General features: G+C 43.2%; 1 protein-coding gene across 4 annotated transcripts; it reads right to left on the reverse strand.

Moving 5' to 3' along the window:
* Positions 1-911: 911 nt before the first annotated feature.
* Positions 912-16,253, reverse strand: VAMP7 (vesicle associated membrane protein 7). 4 transcript variants are annotated; one of them, XM_081180205.1, is made up of 9 exons: positions 16,072-16,185; positions 15,386-15,472; positions 10,304-10,462; positions 8,008-8,065; positions 6,855-6,992; positions 5,368-5,458; positions 4,775-4,842; positions 3,269-3,361; positions 912-2,800 (listed from the first exon to the last, which is right to left on the reverse strand). In XM_081180205.1, exons 3-9 carry the CDS (start codon positions 10,447-10,449, stop codon positions 2,732-2,734), a joined length of 663 nt encoding a protein of 220 aa, XP_081036331.1. In that variant the 5' UTR covers positions 10,450-10,462; positions 15,386-15,472; positions 16,072-16,185; the 3' UTR covers positions 912-2,731. The 4 variants fall into 4 exon arrangements, with proteins under 4 accessions (XP_081036331.1, XP_081036334.1, XP_081036332.1 ...); XM_081180208.1 differs by lacking the exon at positions 15,386-15,472 and having other exon boundaries at positions 16,115-16,253; XM_081180206.1 differs by lacking the exon at positions 15,386-15,472 and having other exon boundaries at positions 16,072-16,222.
* Positions 16,254-16,598: the final 345 nt, after the last annotated feature.

Consider the following 16,598-nt stretch of genomic DNA (forward strand, 5'->3'; position numbering starts at 1 on the left):
AGGGGTATGTGCACAGAGTGGGGCTGTATGGTTTCTTTTGTAAAAGCAAAAAACCCCTTCCCTATGGCACTGTCTTGCCTTGAGGATAATGTGAATTCCCATGAAAAGACTTGCATTTGGTGTAAGTCTCTGGGAAAGTTAATTATATGTAGGTATTCTGTGGGAGGAATATTGCCCTCAAATAATGAAAGCTTTTACTTCAGTACTTGTATATTAATGGTGTCACTGAAATGGCAGCAGCTGAACTCACTATTTAAATTTAGCATTTAAGTGGGATGGGCTTGTTGGTAATAAACCTGAACTAGTAATTAACAGTAACTTGCAGCTAAGAGTTAACTAATAATAAGCAGAAGAGTGGAGTGGACAGTCATGCTTGTGAATAAAGCTGGACTTAACCTAACATAACAAAAATAACAAAAAAGGATGTATTCATACTAAACAATGCTCAAAGGTAGAAGAGCATGCCAACTCAAGTACTAGTGACTGCCCATTTACAAAAATAAAGCTGTTTTCAGCTATTGCATTGCCAAAAAGCAAGATCTAGACTAAGCTTAATATACCCTCAATCCAGACATCTGAGGATGAGGTGCAACATCACAGATGCACATTCCAATTGCAGAAGTGGGTCTACAATATAGTTCTACAACACTACCAGCTTGCGCAGTATGTTATTTATATTCTGCCTTTCATGAAGTCTCAAGCCAGAGAGATACAGAATACAGTGAAAGTTCCTCAGAAGCGTTTTAACATACTGTGTGACTTCCACATATATCTACCATACACATTCCCTTTCTCAATGCACTACCTACAGCTGAGATGATCCCATATTACGTTTCTAAGATTTTTAATGTCATTCAAGGAAAACAGTAAGCTCCCCCGCAAAGGTTCACATCAATTATTTGTACAACAGGTTTATTCAAACAGATTAACTTTATTTTACAATGCATCAGTGTAATTTTAAAACAGGAAGAAGCTGTTTCTCTTAAAGGTTTTACATAAAGGCAACAAAAATAAGAAAATTAACTGCTACCAACTAATTCTGAAACATGCACAATTAAGTGAACATTGACATGTGCCTGGAAAAAATATTAGGGGAGCCCTTCTCAGATAGCAGGCCCTGGCAAGTGAGGACATGCCCAGGATAGCCCAACTTCTGCAGCACAGTGGATAGGGCATAAAGCAACACTCACCTATGTTGCTGTTGAAAATTATCTCATTACAGAAAAAAAGCATTAGTAAAAGAACAGCACAGAGGGAGTGGCAAAGTGCCACCCTACTTTAGGGAGTTGCTTCAGTTCTTCAGTAGCATATAAATCTGGGGAGGAGGAACGTTTAAATGTCCTGTGGCTGCTGTAACCAGCACAAATCAGTGTCCATTTCCTATATAATTTGTTCTTGTCCTATACTCCCAACACACAAGGATGAAGACAGCCAAAGTATCTTGTCAGTTTGAGGTCTTGGGGCAGCATATGTAGAGTATCCCATTGGGACTGCAATCTTGCCTTGCCCACCAACATTTCAAACAGCAGCCCTATATTTTTAGTGCAAGATCCCATAGAAGCTTTAGCTCCCAGGTAGAGTCTGCCACAAAAATCACTCCAAAGTGTCCAGGAGTGCACTCAGCATGCATACAAGCTTTGAAATGGCATCCAATTGCATTTGCGCAATCTACCAGCAGCTGACAATGATGTGAAACTCCTGTATGCAATTAGGGCAATGCATGACAGGAGTGTGGGGGGGGGGCTAGGGGGAGAGAAAGTACTTGATGGGTCGATTCCATGGGAATTTTGAGTAAGCCTTAAGCAGTTCTTTTCAGCCTTCCCCCTGCCCCTCCCCTAGATCAGCAGAAGAAGATCTCTGTGTTGTTTTCTGGCCTGTCATCTGACTTTACTCATTGCCTGTTAAGAACCCTCCCCTCTCCACCCTACCCCATTCATAATCAAGTTGACTAATAGCCTATGTTGTGCATTGTGCAAGTGCTCTGTTACAGGGCTTTGTTCACTGGAGCAATATTTTAGCCCTTCTCACTGACCCTGCAGGTGGAGCCTGAGCCGAGCACTTTTTCCAGACTGAAAACATTCCAAACCAAGCAAGAGAAAAAACACTTAACACTACAGAGCAGATACATTACAGCAACATCGAAACATTACACACTTGGCAATCACCCAAGTCACAAAGCAGAGCCCACCAGTGTGCACATCAGGTGGCCACAGGAGGCTCCTCCAAGGACAAGTCACAGCCTGACATGAGTTTAGGAAAGGCACCACTGGGAAAGCAATTGTGGGAGGAGCTGATCACATGCATCTGGGCTACGGTATGTAAACAGGAACCCATTGGCTTTGGTGGTCCCACCCACATTGCCCCCTCAAGGGCCAAAGGATGAACAGGACAAATGACCATCAGCTCTCCCCTCCTCCCAGGAATCAGGACAGTAAAGTGCAAAGCATGGTAATACAGAAGTATGTTTAGACCCTCCCAATGTCAACCACTTTCCTTACCTCTTGGGAAGCCTTGCAATTAAAAGACAAAACTCCCTTCAAGTAGGTAGCTTTAAAAGAAAGATGCCTCCCTCTGGCTTGGGGTCCCACACAGGCCCTTTTGGGGTGATAAGGCAAAAAGACCTGAGTGTCCTGGAAGGATGAAGAGCAAGGAGGTCCATGTTTGTTTTATGAGGGTCGTTCCTTCAGAAATTCTTGCTCACGTGTGCTCTCATGTAGACGTGTTCCAACAGCTACTTGTGGACACAATTTGGCCACGAGAGCCCACCACAAGCAGCTGACACAATGATGTAAATTATGACCTGTGGAGAAGATAGTCACTTTAGTGTGCATGACAAAATGTGCACACTGCCCAATAGCTGTAAAGAGAGCCACTCTACATTTCAACCAAGGTTGCCTTAAGTTTCCCTCTTGCTTGGGGGGTGGCTGTTCAAAGGCCATATTTGTCACTTCTGGACAAAAAGTAAAATACTGGAATCCAGGAGTTTAAGGATACCAAAGGCACTCAGAATTATACAGACCTATTGCTTAATTCATCCTAGCTATAACGTTCCTTCCAAAAGGCCTGGAAAGAATGGGGGCATAGGAGAGAGATAAAGGGCACCAGCCACAAGGAGGGAAAAGTACTGTAAACGACTACACAGAATACCCCAAGAATTCACATTTGCAGTGCAGGACAGAGGTAAACATCAGTTTATTTAATTTTACACCGAGATCTAGACTCAAGTGTAACCCCCCCCCCCAAATGTCTGATGTGAACAACAACTTACAATGGATACTATGGTGATTATGATGGTGAGCTTGAGGTTCTTCATGCACATCGCTCTAGCCAGGTTTCTGCTGGTTGTTTTGAAAGTGACGGACTATGGGAAAAGCACAGACGAGATGCATGCTATCAGACATCCAACACCATCTTAGCCTTTTGTAAAAGTCCATGCCAGTTTCTCCCTAGCCATGCCCCCAGTGTTAGAAACTGAGATGTGAAAGCTAGGAGCTAAATCCTAGGTTATGGGTGCAACAACGGAATGTCTAGGCATGCTTTTTTATAACAAGAATACAAAGCTAAACTGAATAAACTACGTACAGCTAAAATATTATGAGAGGGTCTCTTCTCCAGTCTTCAGAGAGTAGCTGGAAGTGGGGAGACAGAAAAAGCTCCTCCTTCCACTCTGCAGTTTTAATCTGAAATCTTAGGTGCAGTACTGCACCCAGAGCTCAGAAACTGCTAGTGCTAATGAAATTCAGCCACTAAATGTGCCTATAACAGTGTGAGTTTTGAACACTGCACCCCCCTGCAAAGCTTGCCCAGCTATTACTTGGTTTTGCAATTCAGCCTCAACATATAAGAATAGGCAAGTTTTAATTTGCTTCCAATACACTCAAATGAACATTTAAGCAGGTCTAGTTGTCATTACTCTCCCCTAGAATAAGCAACCCTTCTGCAAGGATCACTCCCCCCAGAAAGATGCCTCAACCATTAGAAGCACCTGGTCTCAGGGTCAGAACCATTTATTGGGCCCTGTTTTGCACACTGGAGAATTTGAACTCCACTTGGGAATCTATAATCCATTCACAAATTACAGCAAAAAGTGATTCTGTTCATTAGTCTGGTTCTTCTTTTCTGATCCTTGTGATAATTTCCTATGCCCTGAACAGATAATGTTCTCAATCTCTTCCTACTGTGCACCATGGAATGGCTTTCTCACCCTCAACTTGCTTTTCACATAGGACAAAAAAACAGCCTAGCACCAGGATAAATTCTGGCATGAGGGGGGTCATTACACTGTCTTGGTCTAGCCTGGGCTTTAGAGAAATCCTCAAAATGCACCCACTCTTCACTTCTCTTGTTTTATTTCCGAACACACATTTCTAATTTACACTTGGACTATGGAGGGTCTAGCTATCCAAGGACAGCAGCTGGCAACCTCCACTCTGCTGTTTTGGTCTGCCAAGCTAAAGTTCTGCTAGGTTAAACAGCATCCTATCAAACATTAACTAATTTTGTTCTGAACACCTAGGTTAGAAGGTTTTGTGTGACCTGAGAACATGCAACGTATGTTCTAAGGAGTGGCTGCTCTGAGAAAAAGCATCACCCGATTTGCTCAACTCCCAGCCCCACATCTGTATGCTACTTCTTTCAAAGCATTTTCTTAAGATGGAAACAGCAAAAGCCTGAGAGCTGGGAAGTCTTCCCTTTTAATCCTGCCTTTTTTTTGCATGCGTGTTATACGTACCCTAAAAACCCAGCCAATTCCCCCGCCAATTCCAGAACTTACCGAATCCACAAGATTTTCAGTTTTGTCTATCAGCAACTCCAGCTTTTCTCCCCTTTGGGCCACCAGATCTGGGATGAAGAAAGGCTACAGTGAGAATCCAATGGGGAGGAAACGCCTCCTTTCCTGCTGTTAGCTAAACAGGCGGCTTACCCTCAAGACCGCAAACAGAGGCCGACTGCATGGGCATTGTACTCTTGATCTCTGGGGCAGGTATGTGGTGGGTTTTACCCTACCTCAGAGCAAGATCTGCAACAGCAGAGCACAAGGCAAAGGGGCTAGCAGCATAAGGGTCAGCTCCATGCCAGGTTCAGGGCGATGGCAGACTGCAAGTAGAACAAGCAGCTTGTATTTTGTCCTATGCAACCTTTTTGCCAGGTGAGTCAGCTGTACAAGAGCTGTGCAAGAGTGTGACAGCCAACACAGAGAGCCATCCCTCCTTTCCCATACTGATCTTTCCCACAACAAAGCAAGGTCCAGGCAGAAGCACAGCTATGCTACTGCAAGAAAGGGACTCTCATCACACCCAAGCCGTTTCATCCTCAGTACACATGCAGGACCTTGCACCATCTTTATGCCAATGAGCGCTACAATACCTATGTTGCGGACCATGATCCCTTTCAGCTCGTCCACCTGGGCCTGTGTCTCTGCCACCTGGTCAGGGCCCTTGTTCTCTGAGTGGTACTTCTGCATGAAAGGAAGAGCAGATGTAACGAATTTCTGGTTCTTGCTTAATTTGAAGCAAGAGAAAGTAAAGTCTCTGTAGAGCAATCTGAAAAGTCCAACGGGATCCTCTCATAAAAGGAACTATCCTCAGCATTAAGAGCTGGGCAGGGTGACCCTCAGCTCCACTTTAGTTGCTTCTTCAGCCCTCAGAACAATTCATCTCTGTGCTTCCCAGTACTGTAACTTAAATAAGGTTTCCCTCTACTGGCTGATCTGAGATTTATCTACTCAGCATTTAGCCCCAAAATTCCTAAGCTATGTTTCAGGGCAGACTAGCACCATAAGTCCGGAATACCAACCAACAGAAGAATCTGCTTAAAGCATTGCTGCACAAGTTACTGCAATCAGGACAAAATAGAAATGCTCTCCATCTGAGGTCCAACCAACCCAATGATAGGGTGATGCCTGTTTTGGATTGGATTTCCACTGAAATATCAGGTTGGGAGTGCTCCTGATGTCCAAGCAATGACAGTAGCCAGAATACTTTTGCTCAGGTTTGAATGTTGTGCCAGCTGTGCCTAACCCTGAAGATCATGGAGCTTGCAAAAGTCACACATGCCTTTGTTACAGCTGGGCTGAATTAATGTCAACATACCCTCTATGGGGCTACCCATGAAGATCATCAACCAGTCCAAAATGCTCTGCAAGTGTTCTGACTGTACTCAGGTTTGGGGAGCATGCTATTCCCAAACTGTACTAATCACGCTACCTACTTGTTCATTTATAGGTGCAATTCAATGAGTCAGTCATTGTCCTTAATAGCTTAAGCTACTACACTTAAATAACTACACAAACAATGAAACCATATGAGCTCCAAGATAATTTCATGAGGTTCCTACTTCAGAGTTCTGCCATCGCCTTGAATGGCTTCTTTTGCTGCATGCTTTCAATTTGTCTGCTGCATAGGATTCTCCTTGTTTTTGTCTCAGTTCTTTTCAGTGTTAACTTTAGGTCAGTTACTGCTTTTTCACTTTTTATGGGTTTGCCTACAATTCTTGATCTAAAAGACTGCTGTATTGTTTTTATTAATTCTTTATGTTAAGCTACCTTGAGCACCTCAGTTCTGGAGGTGGAAAGGCAGAATCCAAGACTCTTCCTCAGAAACACAACGGTGCATGTTCTTCTAAGAGCAGAGTTTACCCCCTTTTACTGTAATGCATGCAAAGAAGCTATCTTTTGAGGTTGAATAAAAATTCACTGCCAATTTTAAATAAAAGAAGTGTGTCACCAGTATTAGAAGCCTGGGGAGGCCCTGATCTTGCCACAGGATAATTAGCCAAGCACAGACCTATTCCCCAACATCAGGTGCTCTATAGTTGAATGCAGTGTCCAGCAGACAGACATCAATGAACCTCACCAGCTGTGCAGCCAGAACACTGGAAAACTCGCTGTTCATGGCATATGGCAGAGCTGTTTGTGCACGGGAGCCATAGGTAGTCTGAAACCGCTTCTTGATTTCATTCAGGAACGTGAAAGCTCTGGAACGCTCAAAGTCCTAAAAGGAGAACAAATTCATCAGAGCAACAAATGCACTTAGGATAGGTGCATTGATAGCTATGAACTGTGACTGCAAAACAGAAACTCAGTGTACTTGGGCAGTACAGTGGTACCTTGGTTTAAGAACAGCTTCATGAACAACTTGGATTAAGAGCGCTACAAACCCGGAAGTAGGTGTTTTGGTTTGTGAACTTTGCCTTGGAAGCAGAATATGTTTTGTTTCTTGTTGAGTGTGTTCCATTTGTAAATTGAGTCCCCCGCTGCTATAGGAAAGTGCAACTTGGTTTAAGAATGCTTTGGTTTAAGAAGGGACTTCTGGAATGGATTAAGTTCGTAAACCAAGGTATATCTAAACAGGAGGTGCTGGGGACAAACCACAGGGGCACCTGGTTGGGCACTGCTGGAAGATGGGGCCCACAACAACTTTTGTTCTCCAAACAAAATAACCTAAGAACACTGTCACAGCAAAAATTGCCAGAAAGTTATTTAAAGCAGAAAGATAGGGTACAAAGCAAAAGCAAATTCTCTCACTAGCCACTAGTCTTCAATGCAAACAAGACACAAGCAAGTAAGCCTGCAAAGACCTAGATAGAGATGACAGCTGGAGGGGAAGAAGCTGCAGGTGGGAAAAGGGCCAATATTTTTTCATGCAGCCAAGTATGCACACTTCTTAAACCTTAACTACAAGGCCTGGATTGCACTGCAGGGGCGGTGTTGCTACATATATTCAGTGTGTAAAATAAGATCCAGCCCAGGGGTGACTAACCTGTGGCCTTCCAGATGCTGATGGACTTCATTTCCCACCAGCCCCAGCTACCATGGCTAAGAGTCAGTGATGCCGAGAGTTGTAGTCCAACAACATGTGGAAGGCCATAGGATAGCCACTGCTGGTCTAGACCTTGCTCTACGTAATGAAGATATGTAGCAACTCTACAGTATTTGGGCCCCAGTGGGCATTTCCAGCAATCACCTTTAAAGAGCACAGAAATACATTTTTTGTCCTACATACTTACATCATCAGTGATGCAGAGGTATATAATCCGGTCCTGGCAGATGTAGTGAAACAGATAGCTAGAGGAAGACAAGATACCAGAACCATGTTTAAAGAAGTAGGTGGGTATAGATTATGACATAACAGCTACTAGGCCATATGTTGCCATACACTCAATGGCATTTCAAGCACACAGGTCTAAGTTTGCACTAAATTCGTACATTAAAAAATTTCTTCTGCTGGCAACCAGACCCCATTAATTCAATGTCTCAAAGACAAGACAGCCAACCAATTCCTCAAAACATGGAGAAAACTTGAAAACAAAATTACCTGAAAACAAAGCTATATTCACATGGTGCAAAAGCCATTACTGAATAGCACAAAACACAAAGCAGAAACGTCAAACATAGCCACCTTTCCAACATGGATCCAAGCAGGCAAAGCTATTGCTAGCACATTTTCATTTCATACAGAAGTTAGAACTCCCATCCTGAGGTGGGGCACACCTACTTGGCATCAATCATGGAACAGTGCTATTTTACATCAAAGCATTTCCTGGACTCAATCAGTAAACTGGTAGTTGGGAAGGTAGGAGATCATGAGAAGACTTCAACAGAATGAGAAACCCAACCATTTATAGTTCTCTGTAAGAACTGTGGATAGTGCAACTTCCCTCATGTGTTTGAATTAAATCACATGAATACAAACTCGTCTACAATAATGCAGGGGTGGGAAAGAAGAAGAAGAAGAAGAAGAAGAAGAAGAAGAAGAAGAAGAAGAAGAAGAAGTAGTAGTTGTTGCCCATCTGACTGAGCCGCCCCAGTCACTCTAGGCAGCTCCCCACAAAAATGAAAAACACAATAAAACATTAAACATTAAACAACTTCCCTATACAGGGCTGCCTAAAGTTGCGCAGTTCTTTATCTCCCTGACATCTGGTGGGAGGGCATTCCACAGGGCAGGCGCCACTGCCGAATTTGCCTTCTCCCTGTAAGTTTACTTCTCACAGTGAGGGAAGCACCAGAAGACCCTCGGAGAAGGACCTTAGTGTAGAGGCTGAATGATTGGGGTAGAGATGCCCCTTCAGGTATACAGGGCCAAAAGCCGCTCAGGGCTTTAAAGGTCAGCACCAACACTTTTATTTGTGCCCGGAAACTGTTTTCTGCCTAAGGGCCGTATTTCCTTCCAAGCCAACTTCCAGGGTTGCATGCTATTGGTGCGTGCAGCCAGAGGCAAACATGTGGGGAGCAATACATGTAAATTTTACATTTATAGAGTAGGCTTCTACACACACTACTCTCCCTCCTCCATTCAGGTAGGCAAGAGACATTATCAGAGTTGAAGGACCTGTTCCAGCCAGGCAAAAACACTCAAGAAGAGTGTGAAGCAGGGCTTGTGAGAGGCATGGCCTGGGGACAGCCCTTAGGGCTATATTTGGCCCCCAGGCCTGATATTCCCCACCCCTGCAATAATGTATTATTATTATTATTATTATTATTAGTAGTAGTAGTAGTAGTAGTAGTAATAGTAATAGTAATAGTAATAGTAATAGCAGTAGGCCACTTTTCATCTGTAGATCTCAAGGCGGTTCACAACATAAAATTATAATATAAAAGAACACAAAATGCAGATTAAAAATAAGAACAATATTTTTTAGCAACCCCCCCTCCCACAACACAACTAAAATGGTATTGGAAGTTAATTAGCCAAAGGCCTGGTTAAAGGGAACATTTCTGCCTGGCGCCTAAACATTTATTACGGAGGCACCAGTCAAATCTCTCTGGGAGGAGTATTCCACAAACATGGAGCTACTGCAGAAAAGGTCCCTTCTCGTGTTGCCTTCCTCTGGACATCTCATGGAGGTGGCACATAAAAAGGGCCTCAGAGGATGATCTCAAGGTCCAGGCAGATTCATATGGAGAGAGGTGGTCCTTGAGATATTGATAGCATCAATTCTCTTTGATTAAATAACATTTATGTTTACAAAAAGTAAGCAGATTCAAAACTCCAGGAGACAGAACTGAGAACAGTAGTTCATGAAAGGAGTCTCCTCTTTAGGTGATTTGTTCCAGTGCTGCTAGATAATCACACGGTCATATACTGATCAAGGCAGGCCTGCCCCTAACCACTGCTCTAGTTGGAGAACATAACAGAATGGATCTGGGAAGCATTCCTAGATCAGCAACATAATACCTGAGACCATCACACCAAGCTTTTCATGAGCAACCACCACCATCCCATCCCACTTTATTTCCTCATCTGCAACAGATCCATTTCTCCCACCCTGCCATTTCCTTTCTCCCTAGAGTAGTACTCACTTTCCATGGGAGTAGGTGAGTTTGTTGTTCTCAGAGGGTATTTTGGCCAGGATCTGCTCCGTCACCTCCAGGAAGTTTCCTCCACACCAGGCGTGTTTGGCCAGGATCGTGGAGCCTCTGGCTACAACTGCAAACAGGATAGCCATGGCTGTCGGCTGGCTAAAAAGCAAAAAAAAAAAAGAAAAGAAAAAAAGCGTAAGAAAACTTTTGCCTATCAGAGCAAAGCGCACACACACACACACACACACACACACACACACACCTCAGCCGCTGCCCCATCTTCTTAAGTGTGCAGCCAAGAGCAAAAGAAACACACAGCAACAAAGCATTGGTGGTTCCGCACTTTTCAGATATCTTGCAAACCACAGCCGGTTTTAACTATCATCGGCAGAAATCCACATTTTAGATAAGCAACATCACAAGAGCTGCTTGCAACAATTATTTCCCCCCCTTTCCCCTCACCCAAAGTCTGCATCATTTGCATTCACTCCTAAGAGCTTTGTATTCTGAAATTGATAGTTCTTGCAGGACACAAGGGATAGGGGACCAAAATGAGAACATCATTGTTACTGCAGATGGAAGGAGGAGGAAGAAGATGCTCAGACCTGCAGACACCTCTATTGAAGAGAGCTGGCGCTAGGCACCATTCAAGTAAAACGAAAGGCAACAGCCCCACAGAGCATCATTCTATTTGATAATCCTTGCCTATGTGGCAATCCAAGTGGAGTTTGACTAAGGACTTTCTGAGTTCTCTGCAAGAACTCTTCTAAGTATTTGAGGGAATCTGAAAGTGATTGGCATACTGCCCTTTTTAGAATTGTTTTGAGTAACATAAATGCATATGGCATATTGCCTTAAATGAGAGTCACATGTTGTCATTCCATTGCAGGTTGTACTGTATAACTAAACAAAGTCCTCTCCAGGTCTTTTAAGAGGTTTGTTCACATGTTACTGGTGCTATGTGGAGGTCATGTTTCACACAGTAGTGGGTTATTAGTAGGTTCCTCTACACACACCAAGAACTCCTGCCTGGGGGAGGTAAACAAGAAAGGGGTCTGTCCATCTAGCTCAGTATTGTTCATCCTTGAGACATGCAGAGAATTTTTCTGCAACTTTCATGGTGCAGATGCTCAATTATGTATATTTACAGGCAAGTGCAAGGTCCAACTCAGTGTACAGTAAATACCACATCATCGTACATATTAACTAGTCGGGAGGACACAAATTTACATGTTATGCCTTAATCTGCTCAAACTCATATTTGTTGACCTAGAAACTTCCCCACAAAGTCTACTTTTTAAGGATTAAATTAATACTGGCTTTTGTCCACAAAGTATTGACTCTAAAGCTCCCTATGAAAAATGTGAATATATGTGACACTTCAACTGGCCTACAAAGGAATTTATAGCCTGCAACTAATGTCAATTACATGCCTACCAGTGGCAAATACGAAGCAGTGCTATTCCAGTTTCAACAACAGTTCTCAGTCACCCCATGGCAGGAACAAAACACCAGGTCATCCCCAGTGATTGTGTGTGTGTGTGTGTGTGTGTGTGTGTGTGTGTGTGTGTGTGTGTTGGTAAGCAAAGGAGCACATGATTCAATCCAACTAGCCACCTGACCACCTCAAGATGCTTATGGAACCAAACATCTGGCACAGAAAGGAAAACTCAAACAAAGAAGCAGTCATAGGAGCAGTGAGCTGTGGGTCCCTAGATCGTGAATAAATTTCAGTTTCCTATAGATACTGCATACATTAAAATTTCCACATGGAACAATCACAGCATTCCTCTTTCCAAAGGTTTTGCAACTCCAACCACTGAAAGCTAGAGCAAACCTAAAGTGACATTCCAGCGCTGCTCAGAGATTCCCATTATTTGTTTCCATTGGAATTCAGTTCCTTTAAGAAGGGGGGGAGAGTAGGAGAGCCACTGAGTACCTCTATACCTGGACCAACCTAACTTAGTTTGCAACTACAGATCACATTACATCCATCCTTAAAACCATGGACATTTCTCTGTGCCACCTACACTCACGTTCCACACTGTGGGTATTCAGCATACATTTTCCTCTCGCTCATCTTCAAACTGGTGAGACTAAACTGTCTACTTTAACTGTTCTTCTCAAGCATGTTGTTTCCAAATTCACACCATCATCCTGTTCTTCAGAACACTGTTAGAAGAATTTCTTATTTTTCTCATATTTTTGAGTGTTGGGCAGGAGCACTTCACCTTCAAAGTGAATGTACCTTTGCAACTAATGCAATAAATGTATACAGAACAACAAGTTAAATGCTGGATTGGTGAGTAAGCTAACCTTGTTATTGTTAAGTCTTGTCAGTCTTAATTAACTGTACAGTTTAAAAACAATAATAATACAGACTGCTCCAGGTGGAATGAGATGCCAACTAGAAGCGATGCTGGAAATCTGCAGAGCTGCTTTCAGACGTTGCCTCCAGGACAGAAAAAGCAAGCATTTTTGAATACAGCAAAGAAACAATCAAACTGCCTTCACTACTCTTTAAGTGATGTATTAATTTTTGCCCTCTGCCAAAGCTTTAAGGAGAGGAGCTCTGGTATTCAAGAATGCTCAGAAGTCCTGGGCATGGCAAAAAGACACACAATCTGATCTAGAAGACCCTCCTCACCTCCTAGATATAACAGGCAAAAGCCACACTTGCTCAGTGTAAGCTTTGCCTTTTTTATTACTATCCATTTCCCATGCTGTTGACCTTGTGTTGAAAAGGTTCGAAAAGTCCCAGGTTTTATTCAACCCTGCTTCTTGCACAAAACCGCACAAATATGAGACAGTTTAATGTGGTATCTCCCAACCACTTCCTAGCTCCCTATCTTGCTAAAGGCAGCAGCTGTTGCTCAACTTGATCCAGCCAAGAAGGGTCTTTCTTGCATGCTTCCCCCAACAGTTTAAATGCCTTCTCTTTGCTTGGCCAACATCACTTGTTTTCTTTTGTTTGTGTTCTAGACCCATACTAAAGTCCAAAGTTCCTTCCAGTCCTTTTCCCTTATTCAGCACAACTGAAAGTCCCCACTCATTGCTTGAACTGGGTGCAGATGCTACCTTCTCAATTAAGTTTTTCAGTTTGGAAGATGTTGCATGATTATTTAAGCAGACTGCAATATACTGTTGCTGAGAAAATGCAATTCCTTCTGTCCGCTTAGCAGGGGCCATTGTAATTTGATGTGCTGCATGATTGTGCAAGTCAGACATCTATGGGAAAGTACCCATGACAATACTGAAGATAAGCTACATATTTCCACCACCCACCCCATTCTGCGCTTCACTTATCTGCAAAGAGAAGTTTCACAGAAAAGTGGACACTGACAAGTCTCAAAGCAGAAATGTAGAGAAGCGTCAGTTTTTCTGCTGCTCAGAATCTTCAGACTTTGCCTTGAAAGTTCAGCTGGACTTGCCCACTTTGAATGTCAGTCACACATCACACCTAATTGTTATCAACTTCTCCTCCACATTTCCCATATTTCCCTGGCAGGTGCAACGACTGGACTAGGACTGGGGGCTGTACCCAGATTCAAATTCTACTCAGACATGAAGCTCACAAAATGACTTTGGACTAGTCATTCTCTCACAGGCAAACCTATCACATAGTGGTTTTTTGTTTATATAACAGCAGGGATAAAGGCCACATATACCACCTTGAGTTCATTGGAGAAAAGGTGAGATATAATTTAAAAATTAACAGATTTGCGACTGTCAGAAATTTGGTAGCTGATACTTCCACTAGCAATAATTCAGGCTCCTGAATGCATTGTTCAGCACAAATAAGCAGTTACTACCTATCTGGGATCCAGATAAATTATTAAGGAAGTGCTTGTTTCGGTGATGTTGCCTCAGAATATTTCTAAATCCTTCCTCAAAATCTTTTCAACGAAAGCTTCAGTTGAACCTCACCACTAAAACTAAGCTTAAGTCGATATAACTAGACTGAACACTCATTCTTCCTATTTACCCTCAACTCAATCTCACTTCTTTTCCTATATTCATTTACTGTGCAAAATGTAAATTGCAAACTCCTTGAAACAAGAACTTGTCTTTTTTTTACTTCATAAGAGGTGCCATGTTTACCAAGAAAGAAAAAAAAAAACTTGCTGGTTTGTAAGACACTTGAAAATTATGAATAAATTTCCTGAAAACATAGTCTGATCATTTTTACCACTGCCTCCATCTTCCTCCAAGATTCTATGCTGTCTTCTTTCTCCCTATCTTTCCTTTTTGATAAATTTTAATTTTGTCACTGCAGGGGCCTATCCTTTTATGCTCTGTCAAATAAGACGTGCATTAAGAAGGGCCCTATCTAAACTTGCCTCAAAAGTGAGGGATGTGAGATGGGAAGCATATATTTCTGCTTATCATTATAATAATTTCCAGAAGTGTACCTGTATTAGTCTCATACAAAAACCGCTAACAATGAAAACAGTTACTCTGTGGCACTATAGAGACCAATGCATTTATTATTGCATATGCTTTCACAGTCCATAACCCACTTTACTATTTCTGATATTTCTAAGCTGCCTTTTGTGACTATTGCCTTTCCAAAGCAGCTTGGCATTAATAACAAACACACAACTTTGCATATAATGCAAATCACAATAATAATAAAAAAACATTCAATAACACCAACTAAAACCCCCAGCAGTCATGATAATGATCATTATCTGATGGATGATGATCCAGGAAGCTTCTGTCACAGTGTCAAGACACATGAAACACTTCACTGCATCTGTTCATCATACTGTTGTAACAACAAATAACATTCGCTTTCATAAAACTAACTCCACCTTTAGCTGAACACACTTCCACTAACTATTGCATTGCAACTAGCGGACAGCACTTAATAAGACAAAAAGCACTTCCTTTTTTCTTTTAGGCTGTGCACAAACTGTATATATTTAAAGCATATTACTCCCCCCCCAAAAAAAAATCCTAGGATAGCAACTGTAGTGTGTTAAGGATGCTGGGAACCATAGCTCCCTAAGGCATAACTTACAGTCCCAAGGATTCGTGGGGGTTGGGGATTATGTGGGTTAAGCAGCCTGGTATCCTCACCCTAGATTTCCTACACGCCCTTTGATCAACGGACAGAAGATACGACAATTCTTGCAACATACGAACCAGTTGCTTTTAGATAAGATTCTGTGTGGATAAATAGAACAACAATTTGGAATGATTTACAAAAATTATAACGACTTGTTAATAATTTTACATTTGCTGGGATAATGGTACTACCTTATATACCCACATATCGTATTGCATCATAATTTCAAGTGTGCTATTGCTGTTGTCTTTCTTACTGTAATTTCCACAATGAAATATGGAAATAAATATGTTTAAAAACACACACACACATATACACACAGAGAGAGAGAGAAAAAAACAGTGAATTGTATCCCAATCTCAAGCTACGGTGGACGTGGTGAGAAGCAACGACCCCCTCCCTTTATTCCCATAGAGAGAGGGCAGGGGGTCCAAGCGCCCCTCAACACACACACAAAGGGAGGGGGCAGACCGACCCTTCCTTGAGGGGGCGTTGTCATAGCGACAGCTGGGGTGGGGGCGTTTCTACCCTGAAGGGAACTCACTGCTCCCTTCCCTCTCGGCAGCCACAGCCAGGCCTCGTAGCAGGGAGGGGGTGAAGAAACGAAGGTGACTCCCCACCCTCCGCAATCCCCACAACAACAACAGCAACAACAACAACCAGGCAACAACCGAGCGCCCGCCCGCCCGTTCCCTACCTGCTTGGGAACCCACCCGGAACCCCGTTTCTCTTCCCCGTACCCGCGTCGCGTCTCTCGGAGGACAAGCAAACACAGCACGTGAGCTTCCGCTTCTGACCGCCGCGCGGGATCCTGGGAAATGGAGTTCTACTGCCACCGACAACAGCCAAAACAAACACGGAGGAAGGGCGGAAACATTTATAAACGCACACCCCGCCCCCGTGTTCTTGTTGCCTTCCGTTGGAACGCATATCGGAAGTACGGCAGCAGAGCCGGCTCCGGATTGGGTCAGCGGATGGCAGTTCCAGCCTCCTGATATCTATTAACCCCTTTGCTGCCGCCGAGCTTAAGAATCGGGTTCCTGTCTCAGTTTTTCTGTGGCGGCGGCGAAGTTATAGCGGTTTGTGAACATTCGACTCTCCCACTTCACACTTTTTTTTTTTAGCTCGAATTCCCGCTCTCTGAGGGAATTGGTGCCTGTGCGGGTCTCCCTCCCTAAGGAACTACGATTCCCAGTAGCCCTTTGCGCGCGGGCTCCTGTACTT

This window comes from Podarcis bocagei, assembly GCF_964188305.1.
Source record: "Podarcis bocagei genome assembly, chromosome: Z".
Classification (NCBI taxonomy): domain Eukaryota; kingdom Metazoa; phylum Chordata; class Lepidosauria; order Squamata; family Lacertidae; genus Podarcis; species Podarcis bocagei.